The 26,099-nt window shown below is 41.9% G+C and overlaps 8 protein-coding genes and 1 non-coding gene across 9 annotated transcripts in view; 5 read left to right on the forward strand and 4 right to left on the reverse strand.

The window, feature by feature from the left end:
* LOC130831696 (uncharacterized) overlaps nucleotides 1-5,087 on the reverse strand; it is a 116,406-nt gene extending 111,319 nt beyond the window's left edge. The window contains exon 1 of the mRNA XM_057700045.1: nucleotides 4,802-5,087. Within this exon, the coding sequence (XP_057556028.1) occupies nucleotides 4,802-5,087 (286 nt within the window). The remainder of the gene's footprint in view (nucleotides 1-4,801) is intronic.
* Nucleotides 5,088-8,586: 3,499 nt separating this feature from the next.
* On the forward strand, nucleotides 8,587-9,531 carry LOC130831707 (histone H1.4-like). The gene has a single exon (XM_057700058.1). The coding sequence runs from the start codon at nucleotides 8,624-8,626 to the stop codon at nucleotides 9,239-9,241; it is 618 nt and encodes a 205-aa protein (XP_057556041.1). The 5' UTR covers nucleotides 8,587-8,623; the 3' UTR covers nucleotides 9,242-9,531.
* On the reverse strand, nucleotides 9,466-9,887 carry LOC130831711 (histone H3.1). Its single transcript, XM_057700062.1, has one exon. It carries the CDS (start codon nucleotides 9,878-9,880, stop codon nucleotides 9,470-9,472), a length of 411 nt encoding a protein of 136 aa, XP_057556045.1. The 5' UTR covers nucleotides 9,881-9,887; the 3' UTR covers nucleotides 9,466-9,469.
* A 1,292-nt stretch (nucleotides 9,888-11,179) lies between these two features.
* On the forward strand, nucleotides 11,180-11,242 carry LOC130832135 (U7 small nuclear RNA). The gene has a single exon (XR_009048215.1). It is a non-coding gene; the product is annotated as a U7 small nuclear RNA (small nuclear RNA).
* Nucleotides 11,243-12,433: 1,191 nt separating this feature from the next.
* LOC130831717 (histone H2A type 1-like) lies at nucleotides 12,434-12,826 on the reverse strand. The gene has a single exon (XM_057700070.1). It carries the CDS (start codon nucleotides 12,824-12,826, stop codon nucleotides 12,434-12,436), a length of 393 nt encoding a protein of 130 aa, XP_057556053.1.
* Nucleotides 12,827-13,130: 304 nt separating this feature from the next.
* Nucleotides 13,131-13,511, forward strand: LOC130831732 (histone H2B type 1-C/E/F/G/I). Its single transcript, XM_057700087.1, has one exon. The coding sequence runs from the start codon at nucleotides 13,131-13,133 to the stop codon at nucleotides 13,509-13,511; it is 381 nt and encodes a 126-aa protein (XP_057556070.1).
* A 4,525-nt stretch (nucleotides 13,512-18,036) lies between these two features.
* On the reverse strand, nucleotides 18,037-18,625 carry LOC130831739 (histone H2B type 1-C/E/F/G/I). The gene has a single exon (XM_057700094.1). The coding sequence runs from the start codon at nucleotides 18,611-18,613 to the stop codon at nucleotides 18,233-18,235; it is 381 nt and encodes a 126-aa protein (XP_057556077.1). The 5' UTR covers nucleotides 18,614-18,625; the 3' UTR covers nucleotides 18,037-18,232.
* A 302-nt stretch (nucleotides 18,626-18,927) lies between these two features.
* Nucleotides 18,928-19,918, forward strand: LOC130831721 (histone H2A type 1-B). Its single transcript, XM_057700075.1, has one exon. It carries the CDS (start codon nucleotides 18,939-18,941, stop codon nucleotides 19,329-19,331), a length of 393 nt encoding a protein of 130 aa, XP_057556058.1. The 5' UTR covers nucleotides 18,928-18,938; the 3' UTR covers nucleotides 19,332-19,918.
* On the forward strand, nucleotides 19,917-20,701 carry LOC130830810 (histone H3.1-like). The gene is made up of 2 exons (XM_057698134.1): nucleotides 19,917-19,931; nucleotides 20,219-20,701. The coding sequence occupies exons 1-2, from the start codon at nucleotides 19,917-19,919 to the stop codon at nucleotides 20,648-20,650; spliced, it is 447 nt and encodes a 148-aa protein (XP_057554117.1). The 3' UTR covers nucleotides 20,651-20,701.
* Nucleotides 20,702-26,099: the final 5,398 nt, after the last annotated feature.

Consider the following 26,099-nt stretch of genomic DNA (forward strand, 5'->3'; position numbering starts at 1 on the left):
AGTAAAGGGGTAAAAAAATGAGATTGGAGATTAAATAGGTACCTCTTGGGGAAATTAGTAATATAGTCTTGTTCAGGCCTCAGAGGCAGAAACAGGCCTCTGACCCACCTGTGACCCTTCCTGGACTGCGCACCTGCTTACACATCTAACAATTGCTGCTAGCAAGTCAAGCGGCACTAACGATAAGAACAGGAGTGGGGTCTTGGAATTTCTTGAGCCCTGGGGACATGGCCAGTCCCCCAGGGTCTGGAAAATCTTGTGACTCACATGATGAAAGCAACAACATTGTTAAAGTAAATCCAAAGCTGCATTTTTACACACAAACTGATGATATCAGTTTGTGGCCTGGAATTATAAGCAGGAGCCCCCAGAACTCCAATCTGAAGTCTCATGCATGGAGTGGACACACTCCAGACCCTTCCCAACTGGGACTCCAGATCGCTGTTCCAGGTTCTTCCCAGCGCTGCTTGGATCTGGATGTAAGTGTTTCCCCAATCTGGTGATGTATCTACCTTTGTTTCTTGCTATGTTGCTTGTTCTTATGCTGTAACATTGGGACTCCAGATTGCTGCTACTTGGATCTGGATGTAAGTGCTTCCCCAATTCGGTGCTGTATGAACCTCTGTCTTTACTATTCTTTCTTAGTAATGTATACTGTAATCTTTGTTAATTCAATAAACTCTAAATTCTTGCATAACTGAGTGTGCAGTGGTTATTTTGCTAGCGAATCCTATGAACTTGAAACCAAAAGTAAGGCTTTTGGCAAAACAGTACCCGAACATGTTGGACGTTATAGGCAAAAGGAAGGCACCCAGATTCTTATTGTGTCATGGGAAACTCTCAGAATTTTTAAGAACTCTCCTGCTATGGGGAGAATGAATTTTATGGGATCAAAAGTAGAAAAAAAGCAGGGAATAAAACCAAAAGATTATTGCAATAATCCTGGTGAAATTATTAGATTTAGACTTAGATGGAGAAAGTCCAAAGGATTTATTGAAACTTAGGTTTTATGGGTGGAAAAACAAGTAGGTAACATTTGTTGAGCCCTTGATATGTTTCAGAAACTATACTAAGCTCTTTGCAAACAGTAACTCACCTCATCTGCTCAACATTTACACCACCTAGACACAACTTTCTTCTCCTTTTTATTGAACAAAGTGGGGGACTGGTGTTAGACACAAGGCAGTGTGCCTCCAAAGGTTGTATGTTTATCCACTACCCTACGGTGCTAATAAAGTTCTTGGATGGATAATCAAGAATTCTAGGAGAGGATGAGTTTTCTGAGAATGGGACCTGACAATGTTTAAGTCCTTTAAGCACTCCATTAAAGATGTCAAGTGGGTAGTTGTATATGTGAGTCTGGAAATCAAAGGAAAATGGGGACTGGACAGAGAAATTCTGAAAATTTTGGAAGTAGATGTTTTAATGTCAGCATGGCATGACATTGGAGGTTACCCATGGAGGAAGAATAAAGAAGTGAGTTTATCCTGGAAGCACTCCAAACTTTAGAGAAAAAGAGACTGCAAAAGATTCTAACTAGTGACAAGTGAGCTTGGGAGAAAATCAGGAAAGTGGAGGCACAAAAGAAAAGAAAATAATGTGTTTCACGAAGGAGGACATAACCAACTGTTGTGATGTCTAGAAGGCTAAGAACAAACATGAGCTTTGGATCTAGTTAATAGAGATCACTGGGAACTCGGGTTATAGGTACTGAAGGACAGCCCAGACATCATCTGGGACAACTTCAGGACTCACAATTATTACTTCTTTCCCGGGAACAACTCCACTCAGGGCTGAGCCCCATGTGTGACCATAATGTTACCCTCTGTCTTGGGCCATCATATTTGATTGATGCAGGCATCTGCCCATCTGGATCAATCAGATTTGTTTTCCTAGAAATTAGGAAAAGGAACTGAAGAAAAAGACAAAACTAAGTGTTCAGTAATTCCTTAAGTGTGCTCAGCAAACTTAACTAGTGAGAGAATTTTTTATTTTGTTTAAATCATCTGGAATTGTTTTTTTATGTTTACTTCCAAATGAGCTTCCATTAATGCACTCACAATTTCTTAAGAATATATGTAAACTATATTTGTTGAACATATACATAAACACATAATTCTATGTTTTCACTCAGTCTTCACAAAAATACAAAGTTTCTCCTACATTGCAGATAAGGGAACAGTGGTTAGTAATTTGCCACAGACCAAAAAGATAAAAAAATGGTAATTCAGGACTTCAAGTGTATGTCTTCAAGGTTCAAATGCTACTTTCTTTTTCTCTGGGCCTCTGAAAAATGTCATGAGAAATAAGAATGCTAATAATAATAATAATAACAATAGCCAAAGTATGGAGCATTTGCTTAACAAATATTTAATATTATTCACCCCCAAACCTGCAAGATAGGAACTACTGTTATCTCCATTTTACAGATGAGGAAACAGAGGCATAGATAGGTTAAGCGACTTAACCAAAGACACAGAGACAAAGAATAAGTATCCCTCCATACAAGGTTTCCAGCTCCTTTTCATCTCTGAAGAGGAGTGTTGGGAATGTTTCTTGCAAGCTTAATAAATAATTTATTCAATGACATAGACTGCTAAATATTTAGACCCTGTTGAATATATTTACCGAGACTAGCAATGGAAGATAAACTCAAAGGGACTTAAGAAAATTTCAGAGACTTCCTCCTTAATGAGGCTCAAAATAAACTCCCCACTGTTTTTATTTCCTTTTAAGTCTCGTGAGATACAGTCAATTTCGGCCTTCAGGCCTCTGAGAATCAAAATTATTCCAAATGGGCTATCTTGCATTCTGAGTTATAAAGTGCTAAGACCTGATCTAACTTCTCAAGAATATATAGGTCTATTCCACGTGGTGAAGAAATGGTGACAAATTTACTCTTGTGCAATGTGTTCTTTATGCATTTTGTCTGTCCTTTCCTCTCTAGCCTTAAATTTTGGATCTTTACCTCTCAGACTCTGAAATCCTAGACTCCAAGCTGTTGACTGGAATCCATGGAGCCCTGGGAGTTCCTTGCATGAGCCCCATGAAATATCTACGTCCAATATGTGTACTTTTTACCAGTTTCTCAAAGGAGCTTCTGATCCACATGTTGTTAAAAACCACTCTCCTCAGAGAAACAGATTGAAACATCCGGATTACAACTGCCTAAGACATATAGACAGCCCACTCATCCATCTCGCACATGTAATGAGCCCCTATTCTGTGTTCTGTCTAGCATGGAACACAGTGGAAGAGATCCCAAGGAGAGAGGCTCCCTTGGCATCAGTTTTCTTTAAAAGAGCTTTCTGGCCAATGGAAGCCCAGTCATACTGATAAATAAGTTGAGAAAACAGTATTTCGTATGGTAAAGTTAAGCTGCTATAACAGAGACTCAACAATAAGTTAGCTTAAAGACAGTCTTGTTGCATGGAACAGATGCACTGTGATCAGTCCAGCTCTGTGGGGCAGCTCTGCCCCTCCTGATCAATCAGGAACTCTTGTTCTGCCACCCTTACAGCCTGAGGGTCTCTACTGGATCAAACAAGATCAAAACCTTCATAGCTGGCAAGAAGAGGAAAGGTTTTAAAGCCTGGGAATGTCTTCTACTTACATTCCAAGGAGAACAGTTAGCCACATACTCACCTCTGCTCCCAGATAAGCCAGGAATGTTATCGCACACTAGGGAGCCACCTGTCCAGCTATACCTTATTTTAATACAGTGAACAATTTTTATTGGGGAAAAAATGCCAGTTGTATCATGATAATCCAAGATTTTTTCACAGAATAAAACGCATTCCGAGGACACCAAAGAATACAGTGGCATGCTGACAGTCCTGAGGTTGTAGAGAGTTTACAGGAGGTAAGAAAAAAACGGGTAACCCACTTGAGAACTGCTTATTTTGCCTTTATTTCCTGACGCGTGAACAAGATGGGATTGAATCAGGAAGACCTGGGTTTGAAAGGCCCAGTGCAGCACTTTTTGTCAGGATATGTGGTATGCAACCATCATCTATAACTTAAGGTAAATCTGCTTGTAGTCAAATCTAAGCATATTCAAAAATAAAGAGCCAACATAGTAACTTGGTAAACATAAACCTGTGTATTTACATCAAGCATTTATAGCAACTTTAATAAAAGGTCCCTTTGGAGTAGAGAAACGAGCTTTGCAGGGCTGGGAGTACAGCTCTGAGAAGCAGAGACAAGTTGGCCTGTCTCCATTCCACTTTTAAACAAGACAGAACCCCAAGTACTTTTTCTTATTTTCAGTATAGTTGCTTTACAATGTTTTTAACTTCCAAGTACCCTTAACTGTTGTTTCTCCGTTTCTCTGGTAAAAGTTGACAGCCTTCAACATATTTTACGTTAATAGGTCATCTCCCTTCTCTCCCACGCTTTATCAGGTGATATCCAGGAAGGCAGGCTGTTTTAATGTCCTGGGCTCAGTGTTTATAGTTTGTTTTCCTAGTAAGACTTTACGTCGTCTCTTGTGATGCTCCACAGCTTCCTTCACTGACAATTGCCAAAAATTTCACCTGCAGTTTACCGCCCTAAATTGGCCTCTTCGCTACATACAGTTCAGCCTGAGGCTACGGACCAGCTTTGGTGATCGCAACTAAACTTATTCAAAAGTAAACGCCCTATGATGAACTTAAGTTAACAGTGCTAACCCAAACGTCTTCATAAAACATTAAAACAGCGCAAAGCTCTTTCGAATGAAAAGATAGGTGGCCCTGAAAAGGGCCTTTGGTTTTACTAAAGTGACCACCTTGAACTCAGCCGCCGAAACCATAGAGAGTGCGTCCCTGGCGCTTGAGTGCGTAGACCACATCCATGGCAGTGACAGTCTTCCGCTTGGCGTGCTCGGTGTAGGTGACAGCGTCCCGGATCACATTCTCCAGAAACACCTTCAGTACCCCGCGAGTCTCCTCGTAGATAAGACCAGAGATACGCTTAACACCACCACGGCGAGCCAAGCGACGGATGGCAGGTTTGGTTATGCCCTGGATGTTATCCCGCAGAACTTTGCGGTGGCGCTTAGCACCGCCTTTGCCGAGCCCTTTTCCGCCTTTGCCACGGCCAGACATTGCGAAGTCAGCGACTGCAACCTCAGCACACAGATCTCAGCCTGCACGCTTACAACTTTTATAGTAATGTGACGGACCTGTTTGAAAACTGCAACAGCAGGGGCGGTAACCACATCCAATTCCCGCCCTTCGCTTATTTGTCCCTAGCTCTGAGCTGTGGCAGCTAGGAGGGGCGCTTGAAGCGACAATGGATCCAGGAGATGAGATTTAATAAATGCTGCTATACATGTATACGTGTGTTTGTGCAGTCATGCACTATGGGCGGCCATTAAGTGGGGCAACAGTTCATACATTTTCCGCAAAGAAGCCTGATACTTGTTCTTCAGACTTCCCAGAATAGGAAAGAATCAGTTAATACATGCTATGGTCCCTTATAAAATACTTTAAATATGGTTTTAAACAAATCATATGTTTATTGTTTAAGCTTCCATTTGTTTTATCCATTTATGGCTCTTTGGTTAACTAAGGAGAGCTATTTGGTATGCAGTCTGGATAACTCCACCAAGTTATAAAAGGTTACACATTTAAGAGTTCAAGTCAGGTTAAAAATCACTGAGCATTGCATTGTAGATTTGTAAATATGTATATCCCAAACCGATAAAAACCTTGTTCTGCTGTAAGTCTAAGATTTGTGGTTTGATTACATATTTAATTATGGACAGGTTTTTTCTGATACATCTGTCACCACATTCTATTTCTGCAAACAGGTTGAATTACACTTTTCAGTTAAGCTCTGGAGACAGACTGCTCCACATACTAGCTTCTGACCTTGGGCAGTCTGTACTCAGTTTTTTTCCTTTTAAATGTACATGAAAGTGTAAATTATAGAGCACTTAAACTTAAAAGATAATAATAATCCAAATTGGTTAAAATAATAACTTCAAATACACAACCACTCAACCTTATCTATGACATATTGTAGTACCGGGTCTGCTCTCAACTCCTTTGCTCAAGATTCACCCCTCTAAAGCAAAAGTCTAGGGACCTCTCTGGTGGTGCAGTGGTTGAGAATCCGACTGCCAATGCAAGGGACACAGGGTTCGATTCCTAGTCCAAGAAGATCCCACATGCTGCAGAGCAACTAAGCCCATGGGCCACAACTATTGAGTCTGCACTTTAGAGCCTGTGAACCACAACTACTGAGCCCACGTGCTTCAACTATTGAAGCACACGCGCCTAGAGCCCGTGCTCTGCAACAACAGAAGCCACCTCACTGAGAAGCTGGCACACCACAATGAAGAGTAGCCCCCACTCACTGCAACTGGAAGCCCACAAGCAGCAATGAAGACCCAATGCAACCAAAATAAAGTAAAAGTCTAAGTGATTATCTCATTTACTAAAACTTTCTTCTGTGAACTCCTCAAAATAATAAATACTTAGGAAGATTTAACGTACGGTTAATTCCTTTGAGTTCTAGCTGACTTGGATATATTTGGCTGTTCTCCACAGTCTGTGAGGAGGACCAAGTTCATCAAAGCTGTTCCATGAGTTTACAGTGTACAGAACCAAATCTCAAAATGGAGTTCTTAATCTGGATTAGATAGATGGATTCAGAGCATCTGGGAACTTGTATAGAACAAAAACTCCATCTTTATTTTTATTATGCTCCAAGTGAAACTTAGTATTTCCTCTGCTTGTGAATGCAGGAAATAAACAGTGTGAGTGGCAGGACCTGTGCTATATTCACATCATGTTGCAGTTGCAGCTGTCAATATCTCAATTTCTAACATTGTTTAAAGATATTACACCTTCTAAACTATGGTAATTCTTGGTCATATGGATAATCTCGTTATTTAATGTATTAATGAAGAAGCACATGTTAATACTCCACCAATTTGGATTTTTGATAATTTTAATAATGGTATTTTAATACAGCTGCTTTCTTTTGTCATGTCATGTATTTTTTTTTTTTTTATTGGCTGTGTTGGGTCTTTTTTTTTGCTGTGCATGGGCTTTTTTTTTAGTTGCAGTGAGTAGGGGCTATTCTTCGTTGTGCTGTGCAGGCTCCTCATTGCCATGGCTTCTCTTGTTGTGGAGCACAGGCTCTAGGCGCGTGTGCTTCAATAGTTGAAGCACGTGGGCTCAGTAGTTGTGGTTCACAGGCTCTAAAGTGCAGACTCAATAATTGTGGCCCATGGGCTTAGTTGCTCTGCAGCATGTGGGGATCTTCCTGGACCAGGAATCGAACCCTGTGTCCCTTCCATTGGCAGTCAGATTCTCAACCAATGCGCCACCTAGGAAGACCCCATCCCATATATTTTATCTCAAGCACCGAAAAACATTATTGTGGGAAAGGGCTCATAAACTTTATTAGAAATACCTAGAAGTCCGTGGCTGCTTCAAAATTAATAGACTATGCTCAAGACAAACATAGTCTGAGGAGTAAAGAAGAAAGTCAAAGCACTTTCTATTATCAATCTATTTCCTACTGAACATAAAGCATAAGCTATAATGTGTTTCCTATAAACCTATATTCCTGCTTAAATAAGAAATGTAATAGTGAATATAAACGTTTTAAAATTTCCCTCTCTTAAGAGAACTCTATGTAAGTATGTGTGTGAATGTTGTGCGGGTGTATATGCCTTAATTCTCTTATTTGTATACTTTTCCAAAGTTTATCTTCCAGAAACATGACAGAACACTAAACCCAAGAGCTTGTGAACATTTTAATAACTGATCCTTCCTAATAAAGTCAATGTAAATAAAAGAATTTTTAAAAACCCATAAAGGGTTCCAACTCTATTTTATGTCTTTACCTGAATCTCCTCTGCCATCAGCTAGTGCAACACAAGGCCAACTACCATGTCAAGAGGATCACTGATTATTGCTTTTGCCATTTTCCTACACAAATTTTGAATGCTGAAAACCCCCAAATTAATTAAGCCTCTAAATAGTCACAAAAGGCTATGATAAAACTTTTTCAGACTTTATAGTGACTTTTCTTATCAGATATTGCTGTTATTCCAAGCAGCCTTTACTACAGTTCTTGTAGAGAAATCCTGAAAGAACCTGTGTTACTTCTCCTTATATGAAACAGATTTTCTGGGTAAATCTCAATGAGAATCAACCAGTTGTTGAAGATTCGAAAAGTCAAGACTGTATAGAATGTCACTTGAGCGCAAGCTATTAAAGACAGAAAGAGAAGAATGTATATTTTAAACGAAAATCAAAAGTTGTCTCTCTGACCTGTAAATCTGTAGAAGTGTCAGGGGCTTTTGAAAAAGGCTGACACCAAAGTGACAAAAACTGGAGGAAGAAACTATGAAGGTCTCAAAGCCTGAGCTGTCCCGGTTCATTATAGAATATAATTGGGGGGCTTCCTCCACAGGAAATTTTTAATTTTTTGCTTTCCTGAATTGTAACAAACACAACTCCGGGACAGAGCTGAGACTAGGTTGCTGTCAGGCTGGAAGACAGCTGGGAACCAATCAGCTCGCAGTGGCGCTGTGCTTATATATATACACACACACACACAAGCCTGGTTACTCAACTCTGAGACTTTATTTTTTTACTGTTAGGCATTCAAACCAACAATCATGTCTGAAACCGTACCTGCCGCGCCTCCTGCTCTTTCTCCAGGGGAAAAACTGCCTGTGAAGAAAAAGGCCCGCAAGTCCGCTGGTGCCGCGAAGCGCAAGGCGTCCGGGCCCCCGGTGTCCGAGCTCATCGCCAAGGCTGTCGCCGCCTCCAAGGAACGCAGCGGCGTGTCTCTGGCTGCGCTCAAGAAGGCGCTGGCCGCCGCCGGCTACGATGTGGAGAAGAACAACAGCCGCATCAAGCTGGGTCTCAAGAGCCTGGTGAGCAAGGGCACCCTGGTGCAGACCAAGGGCACTGGCGCCTCGGGTTCTTTCAAGCTCAACAAGTCGGCCACTGGGGAAGCCAAGCCCAAGGCTAAGAAGGCGGGCGCGGCCAAGCCCAAGAAGCCTGCAGGAGCGGCTAAGAAGCCCAAGAAGGCGACGGGGGCGGCCACCCCCAAGAAAAGCGCCAAGAAGACCCCAAAAGCGAGAAAAACAGTAACAGCTACCGGGGCCAAGAAAGTGGCCAAGAGCCCGAAACCGCAAAAGGTGAAGACAGCCAAACCGAAGGTGGCCAAGAGTCCAGCGAAAGCCAAAGTTCATAAGCCCAAGCCAAAAAAGGCGGCCGCCAAAAAGTAAGAAAAATTTTGAAAGACCTACTTCATTCAGTATCTTAAAGGCTCTTTTCAGAGCCACCCAAATAATCTTTTATTAAAGAGCTTGTAATACTACTTTTCCATGGAGGCGGCACCTATTTCTTCCCTCGTAACATAACTACCAGTATACAGCATTCTTTCACAGAAGAAGGTGGTTGGCTCTGAAAAGAGCCTTTGGGTTGAAGGTTAGCACTTATCGGGAAAAGCAAATCTATGCCCTCTCCCCGCGGATGCGGCGAGCAAGCTGGATGTCCTTGGGCATGATGGTGACACGCTTGGCGTGGATGGCGCACAGGTTGGTGTCCTCGAAGAGCCCCACCAGGTAGGCCTCGCACGCCTCCTGCAGCGCCATCACGGCCGAGCTCTGGAAGCGCAGGTCGGTCTTGAAGTCCTGCGCGATCTCGCGCACCAGCCGCTGGAACGGCAGCTTGCGGATCAGCAGCTCCGTGGACTTCTGGTAGCGGCGGATCTCGCGCAGGGCCACCGTGCCGGGCCGGTAGCGGTGCGGCTTCTTCACGCCGCCCGTGGCCGGCGCGCTCTTGCGGGCCGCCTTGGTGGCCAGCTGTTTGCGCGGCGCCTTGCCGCCAGTGGACTTGCGAGCGGTCTGCTTTGTACGAGCCATGACAGATTTCCCGAAAACAGCTATCTGATGGAAAAATGAAAGCCTGCCCCCTTCTACCGGTATATATAAAGAGAGTCCCTTTCTGATTGGACAAGGCATTTGTTCCTTAAGGCTCGTAGTGAAGGTATTGGTGGCGAGGTTCACTCCCCGATGACTTGAACCCGCCTTTGAATGGCTGTTTTTAGCCCATTCTCGCCTCTGTCTTCAGTGTGCTGTTTCTTTAGAATGCTCTTTGGCTTTTCCCCTCAGAACTTAACAAAAATTATTACAACGCTTAATCTTGTATGCGGAATAAAAATAAACTTTGGCACCTGAAACTGGCTTTCTTTTGATCAGTAAAGGGGGTAGTTACAGTATTTGCTATAGAAAAGTGTTGATTGAGAACCATCCGTTTGGGGGATCCAGAGATCATATGAAAGCAGAACTGGAAAAGAATCCTGAACGCTTATTGTCATCCCCAAACCAGGCTCCCTGAACACACCCTCCTCTACCTTCCCCATTAGTTTTTGTTTTTTCCCAGTTACAAATTTAGTGAATAAACTAACCCAAAAGAACTAGTAATTATTTTACTTATCTCAAAGGCTAATATTGAAGGAAAAGATTGAAAGGAGATCCATTTTGCTGGACTACATATAATATAAAAATATTTTAAGCCTTAGAGCCTGTACTTGAGGTGTCCTTATTGAGCATGGAAAGTCACTGAGTCAAGCCGGGCAGCTTAATAACGAAAATGGGCCCATCAAACACCAGGGTGTAGCACAGTCCTAGTGTTCCTAGTATAAATCTTATTGTTTTAGATATTAAATATTAGCCGTAAATATTATATTACTGTATCCAGCTCCCTCAAAGCCAGGCTCCATTGGACATCTATTTGCAGTTCAATTTGGACTCAGTCTCTGAATTATTACTAAGTCAAGAAGGGGCTCCAGTACATAAATACCTCGGGTGGAGGATGCGGTATTCCCTCACCTTCCTTCCCCGGCTGGCCAGAGTTAGCTTCTGTGTGTTCCCGGGGGCCTGCCTCTTGGCTTCCCCATAAGATTTATGTGGCTTGCCCATGGCAATCACTGTATGAGCCATTGCAGTGTATTCCAAGCCAACATGTGCCAGTGTCAGTTTTCTGGCTTGGGATAAGAGCTGTGGCCACAGGAGAAAGGAATCCCTGTGATTACAATGTATTGTATTTTAAAAACATATGAACGTTTCAGATTTTACAAAAACTAAATAATTTACACCTGTATAGTTTGTGACCCGATCATATGTTTGAGGGTTCTTTACAGCCATATTAAAAAAAGAGAGGAGTGTTACAGCTCTTTTAGAATTTGTCTAGCAGGTTTTCCGGTCCAGCACCGGAAAACCCAAAAAAAAAGAGAGGGAAAGGGAGAGAAAAGAAGGAAATAACACCTTTTGGAAACTATTATTATTATTATTACTCATTATTAAGGAATCCACTTCTATGACTACCAGGAATCCCAGACTGGGTTAACAGTGAAAAGTTCTGGAGGTAACTACACCCGACTCTGGGTGGTCTGATTATAACTACAGTCTTCTATCTCTACCTCAAATGAAAACCCAGCCACATGAGGCCCTCAATCTCCTTTTCATGGAAGATGCTGAAGCCAACTGTGTGAGAGGTTTTATCAGAGTAGAGGACAACTTTGTCTTCCCAGAAGACAAACCCTCTGCTTTATGAGTAAGATAACAACCCCACAGCACAAACAGGTTGGGACCTGAGCAGGCCTCAATTCTTACATAATTTTTAAATTTATTTCTATAAACTTTTTCGGAATGCACTAAGACCATTAACTCTGAGTAAATTTCATGCTTGCACATTTACTTTTCACTAACTATAACATCCTCACAGAAAAGCACCCCACTGTGTTTCACAATTTCAACTGAGCTTCATGTAAAATGGTGTTAAAAGATATGCAAACCATATGTATATGGTACACAACTGTTACTGTATGTTCTTTAAAGTCATGCTGAACCCTTTGTTAAGCTAAATAAATTCTAGCTCCGGGCTATGCAGTATTGTAATCTTATTTACAACTAATTAGCGCTCAGCTCAGTAGGTTGAGATTGGCTATTAAAAACAAAAGTATGTTTTGCAGATTGATTTGTCACATTGAGATGCAAAACAATTTCTTTAAACACGAGATAGTACTTAAGGAGTGGTTTAAATGCCCTTGAAGATTTTAAACTAACTAGATTTGCATCTAAACTTTTAACATTTACCATGTATTATTCTACCAGTATCTTTTTCTGAGGGCTTACAACGCTGAGGGATTGCTGTACTGACTACTTATTTACACAAGGTCTCTACACATCACTTTCACTTAAAAGTTATTTTCCTTTGTAACTTTAAACTGGATTAGTTTGGGTTTCAAAGGAGTGTAAATACTGACATCCAGATTGACAAAGTCTGCTAAAATAATTTAAAAACCCGCTTAAATAAGGATAATGTAAGCCCTTTTAATGAATACGTGGGTGGCTCTGAAAAGAGCCTTTGTTTAAAATTGACTCCTCAAAGCTCGAAAACTTAAATGTTGCAATTTATTTCCCCTTGGCTTTATGGTGGCTCTCTGTCTTCTTAGGCAGTAGCACGGACTGGATATTGGGCAGGACGCCACCCTGAGCGATGGTGACTTTGCCCAGCAGCTTGTTAAGCTCCTCGTCGTTGCGGATGGCCAGCTGCAGGTGGCGCGGGATGATGCGCGTCTTCTTGTTGTCGCGGGCCGCGTTGCCCGCCAGCTCCAGGATCTCGGCCGTCAGGTACTCCAGCACCGCCGCCAGGTACACCGGCGCCCCGGCCCCGACCCGCTCGGCGTAGTTGCCCTTGCGGAGCAGGCGGTGCACTCGGCCCACGGGGAACTGGAGCCCGGCCCGCGAGGAGCGAGTCTTGGCTTTAGCGCGAGCCTTGCCACCCTGTTTTCCGCGGCCCGACATTCTAACAGTCTAAGCAAGTTGCTAGACAAGGAAACAGAGATACGAAAATACCACTTCCTTTAGCAAATGAGAAGCAATTATACTTACAAGCCGAATTGTAAATTACACTGCTTGATTGGCTACAATGATCTTAAATCTTTCAGCCAATTAAAAAGGAGAACATCTGTCACTCGATTTGCATGACACCATACAATTTGTCCAATCAAAGTGTTAGGTTTTAAATACCATATTTGCATAGGAGCTCTGCAAATATTATGAGCTGGGTAGCCACAACACAGTTGTTTGATTTGGGAGTGTGTTAGCTATGCCTGAGCCAGCCAAGTCCGCTCCGGCCCCCAAGAAGGGCTCTAAAAAGGCTGTGACTAAGGCCCAGAAGAAAGATGGCAAGAAGCGCAAGCGCAGCCGCAAGGAGAGTTACTCTGTGTATGTGTACAAGGTGCTGAAGCAGGTCCACCCGGACACCGGCATCTCTTCCAAGGCCATGGGCATCATGAACTCGTTCGTCAATGACATCTTCGAGCGCATCGCGGGCGAGGCGTCGCGCCTGGCGCATTACAACAAGCGCTCGACCATCACCTCCAGGGAGATCCAGACGGCCGTGCGCCTGCTGCTGCCCGGGGAGCTGGCCAAGCACGCTGTGTCCGAGGGCACCAAGGCTGTCACCAAGTACACCAGCTCTAAGTGATCCCAAAAAATAAGTGGTTTTTGTATTTAATCCCAAAGGCTCTTTTAAGAGCCACTCACTTTTTCAACACAAGAGTTGTAATGACTTGTCATTAATGTGATTGCCAAAATAGACTTTGTCTTAATTACAGTGTTGAAACGAGCTTGTTGCTGTGATGCTAACAGCCAGTGTACACAGCCTTTCTGGTTGAAAGCAAAACACATATTTACATTCAAGGTTAGTGATGGCATAGCCTCCTCTTACTTCCATTGCTCACTTTGGCTACAAGGCTAGCCATGTGTGGGCAAGCAACTATTTGAACTTCTGTGTGGTGTGCCTTGGAAACTGACTCCATGAAAAGCAGAGGACTTGAGGACAGTTAATGTCCATATAAGTTGAAAAGCGAATCTCACCAGTTCCAGGATACAGCCATTAAATTGTAAGGAGAATTTTTCCAAGGTTTGTCTAATAGAAGAACCATTGCCAAGCTACCATAATACCTGGGGCTCGTGACACTGGCAGTCCAGGAAAGAAATACCCTTAAGATATTTTGGTGCCTCTGCTCCCTTAAATTGTTATTTTCTCTCAGGGTGAATTGTATATGATTATTTTTGTCATGGTCAGAAAAAAAAATTTTTTTTAATGAAAAAAATTCACATCAACACCACTCGCCTGTCCTATGTAGACATATATAATGGTCATGAAAATTTACACTTTTCTCGTAATTACAAACCTGCTTAGGGTTATAAACTGCCATAAGCGGCATCCTATATGGAAGAAATGGTAAGAATGTATTTACAAAATATTTTTTAGAATTTCAACCCTGGTAGGAAAGAAGAACTAATAGTCTATAATCTTGTGTAATTACTTTCATAAATAGCAGGCATCCCACCCAACATAACACAAAAATACACACACAACATACACAAAAAATATAGAAACATTCAAACAATACACATAAAGAACAAAAGCAACAACAACAAAAAAGTAAGAGAATGAAAACTAAAAATACCAGATAGTTGTATATGAGAGTTCATATTATTGTAAATAGTCAATTTTTGCTTTCTGTAGTCCCAGAGGTAAATATCTAAACGGGGCCTAAATGAGCTTTAGGGGAGTATATTAACTCCCAGAAATTACATACAGTAATGTATCCATATGTTCGTCCTCCGAACAGAACAGAAGGTATATAGCATTCTGTCAAATTCTAAAACTAGGCAGAATAATGCCTCCCCAATTATGTGTACCTTTCAATCTCTGAAGTCTGTGAACATGTTAGGATACATAACAAATGGGAATTAAGGTTGCAGATAGCATTGTTTGCTAATCACCTGATTTTACACAGGATTATCCCAGGGAATTCCCTGGCCCTCCAGTGGTTAGGGCTCTGCACATCCAGTGCTGGAGGCATGGGTTCGATCCCTGGTCTGGGAAATAAGATCCTGCATGTGGAACTGAGAGGCCAAATAAATAAATAATTATCCTAGATAATCCATGTGAACCAAATATAATTACAAGGGCCCTTAACAGTGGAAGAGGGAAGAGTAAAGAACCAGAGAGATGGCAGTGTGAGAAGGATTTGGCCAGATATTGCTGGCTTTGAAATACAGGAAAGGGGCCAAGGACCCAAGGAACAAGGACAACCCTCCAGGAGCTGGAAAAGGCAAAAAAACAGATTCACTCTTAGAGGCCCCAGCCCTCTGACATCCTGATTTTAGCTCAATGGAATTTATTTCTGAATGTTAAGCTAAACCATAAAATTATAAATGTATTGTTTTAAGCCACTGTATTTGTGATAATTTGTAAGACCACCAATTGAAATTGCAAACACCTGGGACTTCCTTGTTGGCACAGTGGTTAGCAATCTGCCTGACAATGCAGCGGACATGGGTTCAATCCCTGGTTTTTGAAGATCCCACAGGCAACTAAGCCTGTGTGCCACAACCACTGCGCCTGTGCTCTAGAGCCCTCGAGCCACAATTACTGAACCCATGAACCACAACTACTGAACCCACATCCCACAACTACTGAAGCCCGTGCGCCTAGAGCTCTACAACAAAAGAAGCCTCTGCAATAAGAAGCCTTTGCACCGCAGGGAGGAGTAGCCCCTGCTCACCACAACTAGACAAAGCCCATGCAGCAACAAAGACCCAACAGAGCCAATAATGAATAAATAAATAAATAAATTTATAAAAAAGAAAAAGAAAATCAATGCACCCACACGCTTTTAAGAATTATTGATAATATATTCAATAATTTTCTTTAAGATTTTAGCTACAGGGCTTCCTTGGTGGTGTAGTGGTTAAGAATCTGCCTGCCAACGCCAGAGACTCAAGTTCAACCCTGGGCCTGGGAAGATTTTATATACTGCAGAGCAACTAACCTGCGAGCCACAACTATTAAGCCCATGTGCCACAACCACTGAAGCCCCGTGTGCACCTAGAGCCTGTGCTCCACAACAAGAGAAGCCACCGCAATAAAAAAGTGCACCGCAACAAAGAGCAGGCCCTGCTCACTGCAACCAGAGAAAGCCAGTGCTCAGCAATGAAGACCCAACACAGCCAATAACTAAATAAATGAATAAATAAATTAAAAAAAAAGATTATAGCTACATATGTTTAAATTTAAAAGTGTAAATATAAAAATGACTATATGACTTCCCTGGTGGTGCAGGGGTTAAGAATACGCCTGTCAAGGAAGGGGACAAGGGTTTGATACCTAGTGCAGGAAGATACTACATGCTGCGGAGCAGCTAAGCCCGCGCTCCACAACCATGTCGCTTGTGCTCTAGAGCCCGCGAGGCACAACTACTGAACCCAGGAACCACAACTACTGAACCCACATCCCGCAACTACTGAAGCCCATGCGCCCAGAGCCCATGCGCCCAGAGCCCATGCTCCACAAGAGAAGCCACCGAAATAAGCCTGAACGCCGCAACAAAGACCCCGCCCCCCAAAATTAAAAAAATTATAAAACATTTTTTAATAACTATAGGTATAAGTAAGTTCTTCCTCAATATTGTAGGCTCATAATCTGGACATTGCTTTCATTTTATCAGCAGCAATTTACATTTTCTTTTTAGCTAGTATAGCTAGAGTGTCTGATTTCCACAGCAGAAAGTCTAATTTTATGAAGCAGCACTTTCTTCAATCATTATACAGTTATTACTTCTGATTATAATACTACTTCAAAAGCTTGTCTTCATTATATAAAAAGTGTAGTAGTAATGGGAAAATTTACCTCATAATGTCCATAAATAAATTCATGAATTGTAAATCCAACTGTTTTTACTATAAGTATTGCATTGTTTATATAAAAGTGTAAATGGAGTTTGTTTTAGTAATATGTAATATTCTCTCTCGCTCTCTCGCTTTTTTTTTTTTTTTTTCTCTGCGCCATGCGGCTTGCAGGATCTTTGGTCACTCACCGCAGGTTGAAGCTGGGGCCAAGGCAGTGGTAGCGCAGAGCCCTAATTACAGGACAGCCAGGGAACTCTTTTAACATTCTCATTTTTAAAGTAAGCAACAGAGGCTGTGAGAACCTGAATATTTGCCTCACAACTCAAATTCCAACCAATGTCTTCTAATGCAATGTTTTTTCAAAGACGCCTAGATAGACTTCAAGAACACTTCCCATCTACAGATTTCTCAACACTTTAGGAAGCATTTTTACCTCCTCTCCCAGCACTAGGCTACATGCCTTTTCTTGGCGCATTTTTTAAATTCATCTTTCGTGAAGTGTCCTGATTCAGCCAACAAATGAAGACGTGGTTAGGCTAGGAGATGAAGCTCCAGGTACCGAAGGCTGCAGTCAAATTCAACTCACTTCTCTTGTCTCCTGGAATAAATGATTTACCTACCTGGGAGAACTGATGGTGATAAACCTTTCTGAGATAGAGTAAGGAAAATGTCCTATGATTATGAAAGTACCTGATGCTAAAATGAAGTGAATTAAGCAAAAGCTTTCTATCAAGGGATGTTTGGAATCATGTATTTTCTTGTGCAGTCAGGAAAATAGAAAACTATTGGTTATTTTTACATACATATACATACGTGTAACAATAAAAGTACATACTGGTTATTTTTACATACATATACATACATATTTATGTATAATTTAGTAAAAGTACACATTTGTAATTTAATAAAAGTTACACAGGCTTCGGAATAAAAAACAAAACCCGTGCTGAAGTGTTCCAGAAACTGAAATTGGAACCACATGTACAGGGTCCGGGCATACAGGAAATAAGCTGAGAGGTACTAGAATCTCGAAGCTTGGAGGGGAGGCCTGGTGGAGGTAAGGCTCTGAATTCTGTGGGGCAGGAAGGTGATTCTGGGAGTGAAGAATCCAATCTGGGGAAGGGTACAAGGGAAGCTAGAAACTGAAACCAAATCCTAGTACCCGGGTGCCACACCATTGCTAGAATAGAAAGTTTCCTCTTCTAACACCACCAAGCCAACCAGCCTCCTTTGATTTCCTAATTAAGGCATGGTGGACAGAAACTTTGGCCTTTGTAGCATAGATTTTAGAAAGCTTTGGGGCAGAAGACTTGAAACAGAGAAGGCCACAAGCACTTCTCCACATACAGTATTTATTTGAAAAAATAATTTAACAAACTCAGATATTAATATGTGCTTAAATAATCTCTCTAAAAGTAAAGCCGGAAAAAAGCATCACAACTCCTCAAATGAAAATTAAGTGGCTCTGAAAAGAGCCTTTGGTTTAACAGCACCTAAACACATTTACTTGGAGCTGGTGTACTTGGTGACAGCCTTGGTGCCCTCGGACACAGCGTGCTTGGCCAGCTCCCCGGGCAGCAGCAGGCGCACGGCCGTCTGGATCTCTCTAGAGGTGATGGTCGAGCGCTTGTTGTAATGCGCCAGGCGCGACGCCTCTCCTGCGATACGCTCGAAAATGTCGTTGACGAACGAATTCATGATGCCCATGGCCTTGGAAGAGATGCCGGTGTCCGGGTGAACCTGCTTTAACACCTTGTACACGTAAACGGAATAGCTCTCCTTGCGACTGCGCTTACGTTTCTTACCATCTTTCTTCTGGGCCTTAGTCACAGCCTTTTTGGAGCCCTTTTTGGGGGCTGGTGCAGACTTGGCTGGCTCAGGCATCTCCTGCAATACTCAAAACCTTCCAAAAACAAATTAGAATAATACCTCGTTATAGCTACAATCTCATCTTTTATAGGCGGTCTATGCAAATAAGGTATGCAAGAATCTCCAGACCTGATTTGATAATGCGTTAGTGACGAGATTATGTAAAGATACTTGCATCACATCTCCTTTCTTATTGGTTGGCTCGTAAAAAGATGATTTTTAACCAATCCTATCTCACATTTTACAATTCCACCCAAAACTATAACTGTCATCTTGTTGCTCCTCAAAAAACATTTTTTTTGTTTTTCCTGTGGCTGTTTTCTCACTGTTCAGATTCAGTATGTCTGGGCGCGGGAAGCAAGGAGGCAAAGCTCGGGCCAAGGCCAAGACTCGCTCCTCGCGGGCCGGGCTCCAGTTCCCCGTGGGCCGAGTGCACCGCCTGCTCCGCAAAGGAAACTACTCCGAGCGGGTCGGGGCCGGGGCGCCGGTGTACCTGGCGGCGGTGCTGGAGTACCTGACGGCCGAGATCCTGGAGCTGGCGGGCAACGCGGCCCGCGACAACAAGAAGACGCGCATCATCCCGCGCCACCTGCAGCTGGCCATCCGCAACGACGAGGAGCTCAATAAGCTACTGGGTCGCGTGACCATCGCTCAGGGTGGCGTCCTGCCTAACATCCAGGCGGTGCTGCTGCCTAAGAAGACCGAGAGCCACCACAAGGCCAAGGGCAAGTGAAAGGTTTAACAGTTCTTCAGTTCCCATTCCGGAAATCAAAGGCTCTTTTCAGAGCCACCCACTTTTTCCCAGAAAGCGCTGAAATACTTTTAAATGTAGGAAACGTGTTTGAGTCTTAATGTGTACTTCCGCTTAAATTTTGCTTTTATCACGGTTTTGTATTTAAAAATGTAAAAACTGCTCTAACCTCTGCCACAGAGTGGCTAAATTGTTCGTGGGTCACACTTTATGCACCATAAAATCTTAGAAAAATTCATGAAACTATATTTCTGCTGTTCTCTTTTAACTGAAACAAAAGATGTAAAACGTTTGTAAACTTACGCAAAGAATCCCTATTAAGGAATTCTGTGTCAGGACATAAATTAGGGTTTGTAGGCTATGGATTACGTATATGTATGTGAATGACATGACCTTAATGCCTCATGTTGAGACGTTTTGCGTGTATGTACACGATGTATGTACATTATTACATATACGTGTATAGTCAAATGAGCTTGTCCAAAACCAAAATATGAATAAAACGAGGGAACAAAGGAGGAAAAGTTGACCAATGACATGTCAGGGCGGGCTTTTTAAATTTCGCGGATGACGGCATTGTTAGTGACAATTGTTTAGTCCATTGGTTCTCTTCTCAGAAAAATGCAATGAATGAAGTACACTAAAACCTATACTGAATGAAACCTTACTGTTATGGACTAAATTCAAAGTGGACTATAAACTGGCAATAAAATTTCGATTATACATTTAATCTTTAATGCAAATCCAATCATATTTCTCCAAAAGGTAACGTGAGAACCAATTAGATCACAGCGCGGGACCTAGGAATCAGACTGATCTGCTCGTATAAATAAGTTCAGAAACTGCACCAATATCATACTACTCTCCAGCCAGTTTTCTTTTCTGTTATCTTGGCTCCTACCAAGCAAACCGCTCGCAAGTCTACCGGCGGCAAGGCGCCGCGCAAGCAGCTGGCCACCAAGGCGGCCCGCAAGAGCGCGCCGGCCACGGGCGGCGTGAAGAAGCCGCACCGCTACCGGCCCGGCACGGTGGCCCTGCGCGAGATCCGCCGCTACCAGAAGTCCACGGAGCTGCTGATCCGCAAGCTGCCGTTCCAGCGGCTGGTGCGTGAGATCGCGCAGGACTTCAAGACCGACCTGCGCTTCCAGAGCTCGGCCGTGATGGCGCTGCAGGAGGCGTGCGAGGCCTACCTGGTGGGGCTCTTCGAGGACACCAACCTGTGCGCCATCCACGCCAAGCGTGTCACCATCATGCCCAAGGACATCCAGCTTGCTCGCCCCATCCGTGGGGAGAGGGCGTAACCGAAGGCTACTGTTTACTAGGAAATAAAGGCTCATTTTAGAGCCACCTACTTTGTCGACAAGACCTGTTGTAATGCTTTCCCGTTTTTTACCTCCCTAGGCAGTTAATAAGCAATAATCACAAGATAAATCTCTCTACTCCCTTTTTTCTGCTTTAAAGCAGGATATAAATTCTGTACTGGAGACTGCTGTAGACTGATCAGAACAGAGAGGTGTCGGGAGCCGTCTGGACAAGCAAATGCTGTGACAAGGTCATCAGGCTCCAAGGAGGACCGCAAGGCGAGAACTCCTTGGAAGGGCATTTCGGAGCAGGAGGATCGCAAGGCCACCGCTCCGCAAGGACAGGCCCCAGACCATCTCCACCCATTGTACATTCTGCTCTTTGTTTCTTTGTGATACTGTGTTTACCACCCACTTCCCCTCCCTGTTTCTATGTCCCCAGGAAAGAACCAGGGTTTGACACATTCTTTCTCCAAGTCTGCCCCACCAAGTCCCCTCCCACCACCCCTTCCTGGAGAAGGCGGGCACCTCAGGCTACTAAATGCTGGAGAAAAGGGAGGGGTGGCTCTTTTTGTAATGCTTATGATTGCTGCAGGCATAAGTATAGACGTAGACATTAGGCATAGGTATGGGTGCTAAGGGCTATAGTTTGCTTAGATATAAGAAGTAATTTACATATGTGTACCTCAGAGTTACAAGGTTTCCTATGGGTACTAAGGGCTATAGTTTGCTTAGATATAAGATTAAGAAGTTATTTACATATGTTTATCTCAGAGTTACAGGGTTTGCAAGGCGAACCTGATGAAAGAAAGAAACTGGTAGATGCTGAGGGACAATATGCTCTGCCATAAAAGATTTTTTCTGAGATATGTTCACTATATAAACACACAAAGCTCTGACAATAAATGGAGAGATCCTGCATAGCTGACACAGGCCTCCCTGTCTCTTCCTTGCGCCGACGCCACTCATCCCTTGGGTACTCCTGGACCCGCCGGAGCTGGACTTCGGCAGAGAGGTTCCAGAGGTTCCTGTTAACAAACCTCACTGTTCATTTCCTCTCATATATTTAACCTTCTCACAGTTTGGTACCCTTAAGAAGCCTAAAACTGCTTTTCTTTGTCCTGTCATTTCTCTGCAAATCTAATCTTTGTTTAAGGTGCTATGTAAACTGGAGTTCTAAGCCACCTCTTTGAATTACTTGTTCCTAGGTCTCTTCCATTGCATGTAGGAAATATACATGTTAATAAACCCGTTTATTTTTCCTTTGCTAATCTGTATTGTGTTACAGGTGCCCCAGCTGAGAACCAAGATGTATAGAAGGAATATTGGAGACCACCACCACCACCCCACCCCAGGGGAGGAAAAAAAAAGGTTAACAGGTTTCAGAGCTGTTCCACAAAGTCACCAGAGCCTTTAATTTTTTTAAGTAAAATCAAAAGAGCAAATTTAGATCGAAAAGGTTTATTGTCCTATGTTACAATTATATTATTACCTTCATATTATCTTTTCTACTGGATAGAGACAATATTCCTCTCTAATGGACAAAAATCATTGAAATTATCAATATCCTATAAGTTAGCATCTGAATTTATAGATACTTCACAGATATTAGACCGTAACAAATAGTTACACAGAAACACCTTCCCCTAGAAAAGCTAAAAACACTTGGGCAGGCTTTTTAGACTATGCTCTCATATGACAACAAAAGGAAATTCAGTCCATTCCTTTACCTTAATTTGATATTTCAATATACCTTAACAGATTTCAGAGCTGTTCTGCAGTGACCAGAATCTTTCCTTTGTCCTCAATGAACCCATGCCTGATAAAGAATCCACTGTCCTGTCTGTGATTTCCACCTTCCTGTACGCTGTTTACCAATGATGATTTGCCATAACATTGAGTGACATGTGTTCAATTTCCCAGGCCTAAAGAAAAAGGTGAAAGGAATCAGCACCTCTCCTAAAGCCCCCTTTATTTCCAGTCAAGTCAAAATCACATGCTATCTCATTTACAGTTTTTTTTCAAAAAGGCAAAATCATGATTCAGCAAATAAAAATGAGCATGTGTCAAAGAGCTTCACTTTCCAATAAGTGAAACAACAGGTAACATGCCACGGTAAGTTTAAAGAACATTTATGAAATTAGAATATTTAGAAAATTTAACAAAGAAATGTTAGGATAGGATTGTTAAATTATATTAAAATAAAAATAATTTATTATCCAAGAGGTCATAAATCTTTGGAGTTGCATCTGTTCCACTGGACAGAAGTTATTTGCCTCTCTACCAAATAAAGCCCTGCAAGTTAAGGAACTTCATTAATTTTGGTATCTACAATCGATAGTAAATAGATGATCAAAGTACATTTTTATAGAATCCTTGTGTGGCCTATAACCTTGTATACTGGACATCACAGTCCCTCCTTTTTTCCTTACTTCCAAGTCTCAGATAATTTTTCTCACACTGAGGCAGGAGAAAGATGGATCCCAGGCTGAGTAGCTGGAGTTTGTCACCGGTGGACAGATACTCCAAGACAAAGATAATAGCTGGAGCAGAGAGGAGCTCAGCCCTGCCCAGATAAAAGATAAAAAGACCACATATTCCTATTCTTGAGGTCAAGGAAACCTTCCAGGCTACACATTTGCAGAAACGCTCCTTGGAGGTTAAATAAGGAGGGGGCACCACCCCATAGTAAGTAATGTCAACCTACCCATCTGCCTCTTCACTAGAATCCGTCATGGCTAAGAGACATGGCACACAAGGAGAACACATGGCAGGACCCTGAGATAAACCAAATATGGACTCTGAACCAAGCAAACAAGGTGACTGGCCAAAAGAAACCTGAAAGAGATGCCCCATATGAGTGGTTTAAACTACCGTGAACATGCCACACTCTCTCTGAGTTCACCCATGTGTACCTATTTACAAGTAGTCTTTTTCCTCCTAATAAACACTTTACTTGCTTCACTACTTTCTGTCTCTTTGTAGGAATTCATTTCTACAAAGCCAACAGTCCAGGGGCCTTGTCACTGGCCACTGTCCCTGGTGGTCTAGTGGCTAGGATTTAGCGCTCTCACGACTGTGGCCTGAGTACACTCTCTAGCACGGCAACTGAAATCCTACAGACTGGGGCCACCCGAGATCAACATTGAATCCTTACCAAAAAAAAAAAATCCTTAAATATATATAAACTTTCAAAATAAATTTCTATGAAACACCATGGTGGAACTCCTTGACATTCTTATTTTACTCATGAATCAAATAATGGACACTTTAGCTCTTTATTCTCTCTAGAGTCCAGAGAAATTGACCTGATTTTTTTATTTCATTCTTTCTTGGTCTTTACCTACTTTCCAGAAATAGTAAATTGTTTTCTGGCCTTCCATCTTTTCAGGAAATGCTTTTGTAGTTCTACTAAATGATATTTTATTCTTTTTTTTTATGGAACCACTGAATGCACATTCTGTCAAACATGCTTAAGCCCTTTTGAACACTCTTTGCTTTAATAATCAGTTTTGAATGTTCTCTCTCAAGAAACACTTTTGAAAAAAAATTAGCATACGTTTTCAGGTACTCTCCATCTCCTGATAGTCTGCCTTTGAAGATTTCCTTTTTTTAAAAAAAACATCCTTTTTTTTGGCTACTTTGGGTCTTGCTGCGTGCGGGCTTTCTCTACTTGCAGCGGCTTCTTTTGTTGAGGAGCCTGGGCTCTAGAACTCAGACTCAGTAATTGTGGCACATGGGCTTAGTTTTCTCATGCCATGTGGGATCTTTCCAGACCAGGGATCCAATCTTAGTCCTTTGCATTGGCAGGCAGGTTCTAAATCACTGTGCCACCAGTGAAGTCTCTGAAGAATTGTAAGATCAACGATTCTAGTATTCATCTTTTCTTGCCTTGATAAGTAATTATTTATTCCACAAGCCAACCTTAGTTCTCTAACGTGATTTTATTTATTTATTTATTTATTTATTTATTTTTGCAATGCTTTATTCTAGTTGAGACCAGTCTCAGTAATTGGGTTTCTTAGAAATACATTGAATGTCCACTGTATTTCAAAGCCCATGATAGCAAGGTTGTATAGATATCAAGAAACAGATGGAAAAGGAAAAATCCTAGAGCACCGCTCTCCAAAGAAAACAATGCAAGGCACAATTTAATGAAAAAATTTTCAGTTGCCACATTTTAAAAAGTAAAGAGATGCAATATTTTAAATAATATATGGCATTTAACCCAAAACATCTAAAATACTTTCATTTCAACATGTAATCAATATAAAGATATTATTAATGCAATATCTTATTCTTTTTTTCAATCTAAATGTTCCAAATTTCGTTTATATTTTATTCAATCTGACACTAAATTTTTATTGGAAATGATTTGTATTTAAATTCCATACACTTTATTGTTTAAACTTAAGTTTACATGCCCAGGTTGTTCAAACATACCTAAAACTTTCTAGTAAATGAAATGGAGTATCAGCCTTTAAATTTAACTTAATAAAAACTAAATAAAATTAAAAATTGAATTCCTCAGCAGCATCAGTCCCATTCCAAATGCTGAAAAGTTATTCCTGAAAACTTTATCAGACAATACAATTCTAGGGGGAATTGTGTTTGGAATGCGGACATGGTGATGGAGACTGCTGGTTAAATTGGGGGAGTTTTATAAATTTAAATGTAACATGTAAGTTTAGCACTGACTTCTTAAACTAAAAGTCTGCACACACAGAGATATGGAGATTATGAAAGCAACTCAACATAGGCCCAGATTGCAAAATACCAGATTGAGAGAGAGAAGAATACTGGGGAGAAAGTCTTATCTGTGGAGCCTGAAGATAGAATTTCCACAGTAGTACTCAATGACTGTTGAACATTTGACCAAAAATTTGCTGTTTGATTTTCAAAACACCTTTGTGATGTCGGGGTTAACATTTCCATTCTACAAATGAAAAAAATAAAGTGAAAATGAGAAAACACCTATCACAAAATAGGTCCTGGACCTCAGAAGACGAAAGGTAGCAAGTATTGAGGGCACAAGCAATGGAGTTTTACATCCCAATAACAAAATACCCTAATGGGAAAGCCTCGTTGCCCAATGAATTTCAGCAATTTCCTCGCTCTCTAAAACGAGTTTACCACCATAACTATTTCACCTTTTAAAATATACAAAATGCTTCTCTGGAAAGAGCAGCCAGGGACTCCTCTGCATTTGATATGCGTTTAAAACGCGAGGCAATGTATAGTTTCGGCCAATGACTTGGCCTAAATAATCAAACTTGAAAAACACATGTTGGCTTAATAGGTACAATTATTTCAGTCCCGTGGTAAAGAACAGAATTTTTTTAAAATGCCCTTAAACAGGGAAGGAGCAGACAAAACAATCTTCTCCTCCCGGCTCCGCCCCAAAGACTTACAGGCTTTGCGGGCAGGGATAAATTTGGTTACTCACGAG

The sequence above is a fragment of the Hippopotamus amphibius genome, chromosome 11, assembly GCF_030028045.1.
Source record: "Hippopotamus amphibius kiboko isolate mHipAmp2 chromosome 11, mHipAmp2.hap2, whole genome shotgun sequence".
NCBI lineage: Eukaryota > Metazoa > Chordata > Mammalia > Artiodactyla > Hippopotamidae > Hippopotamus > Hippopotamus amphibius.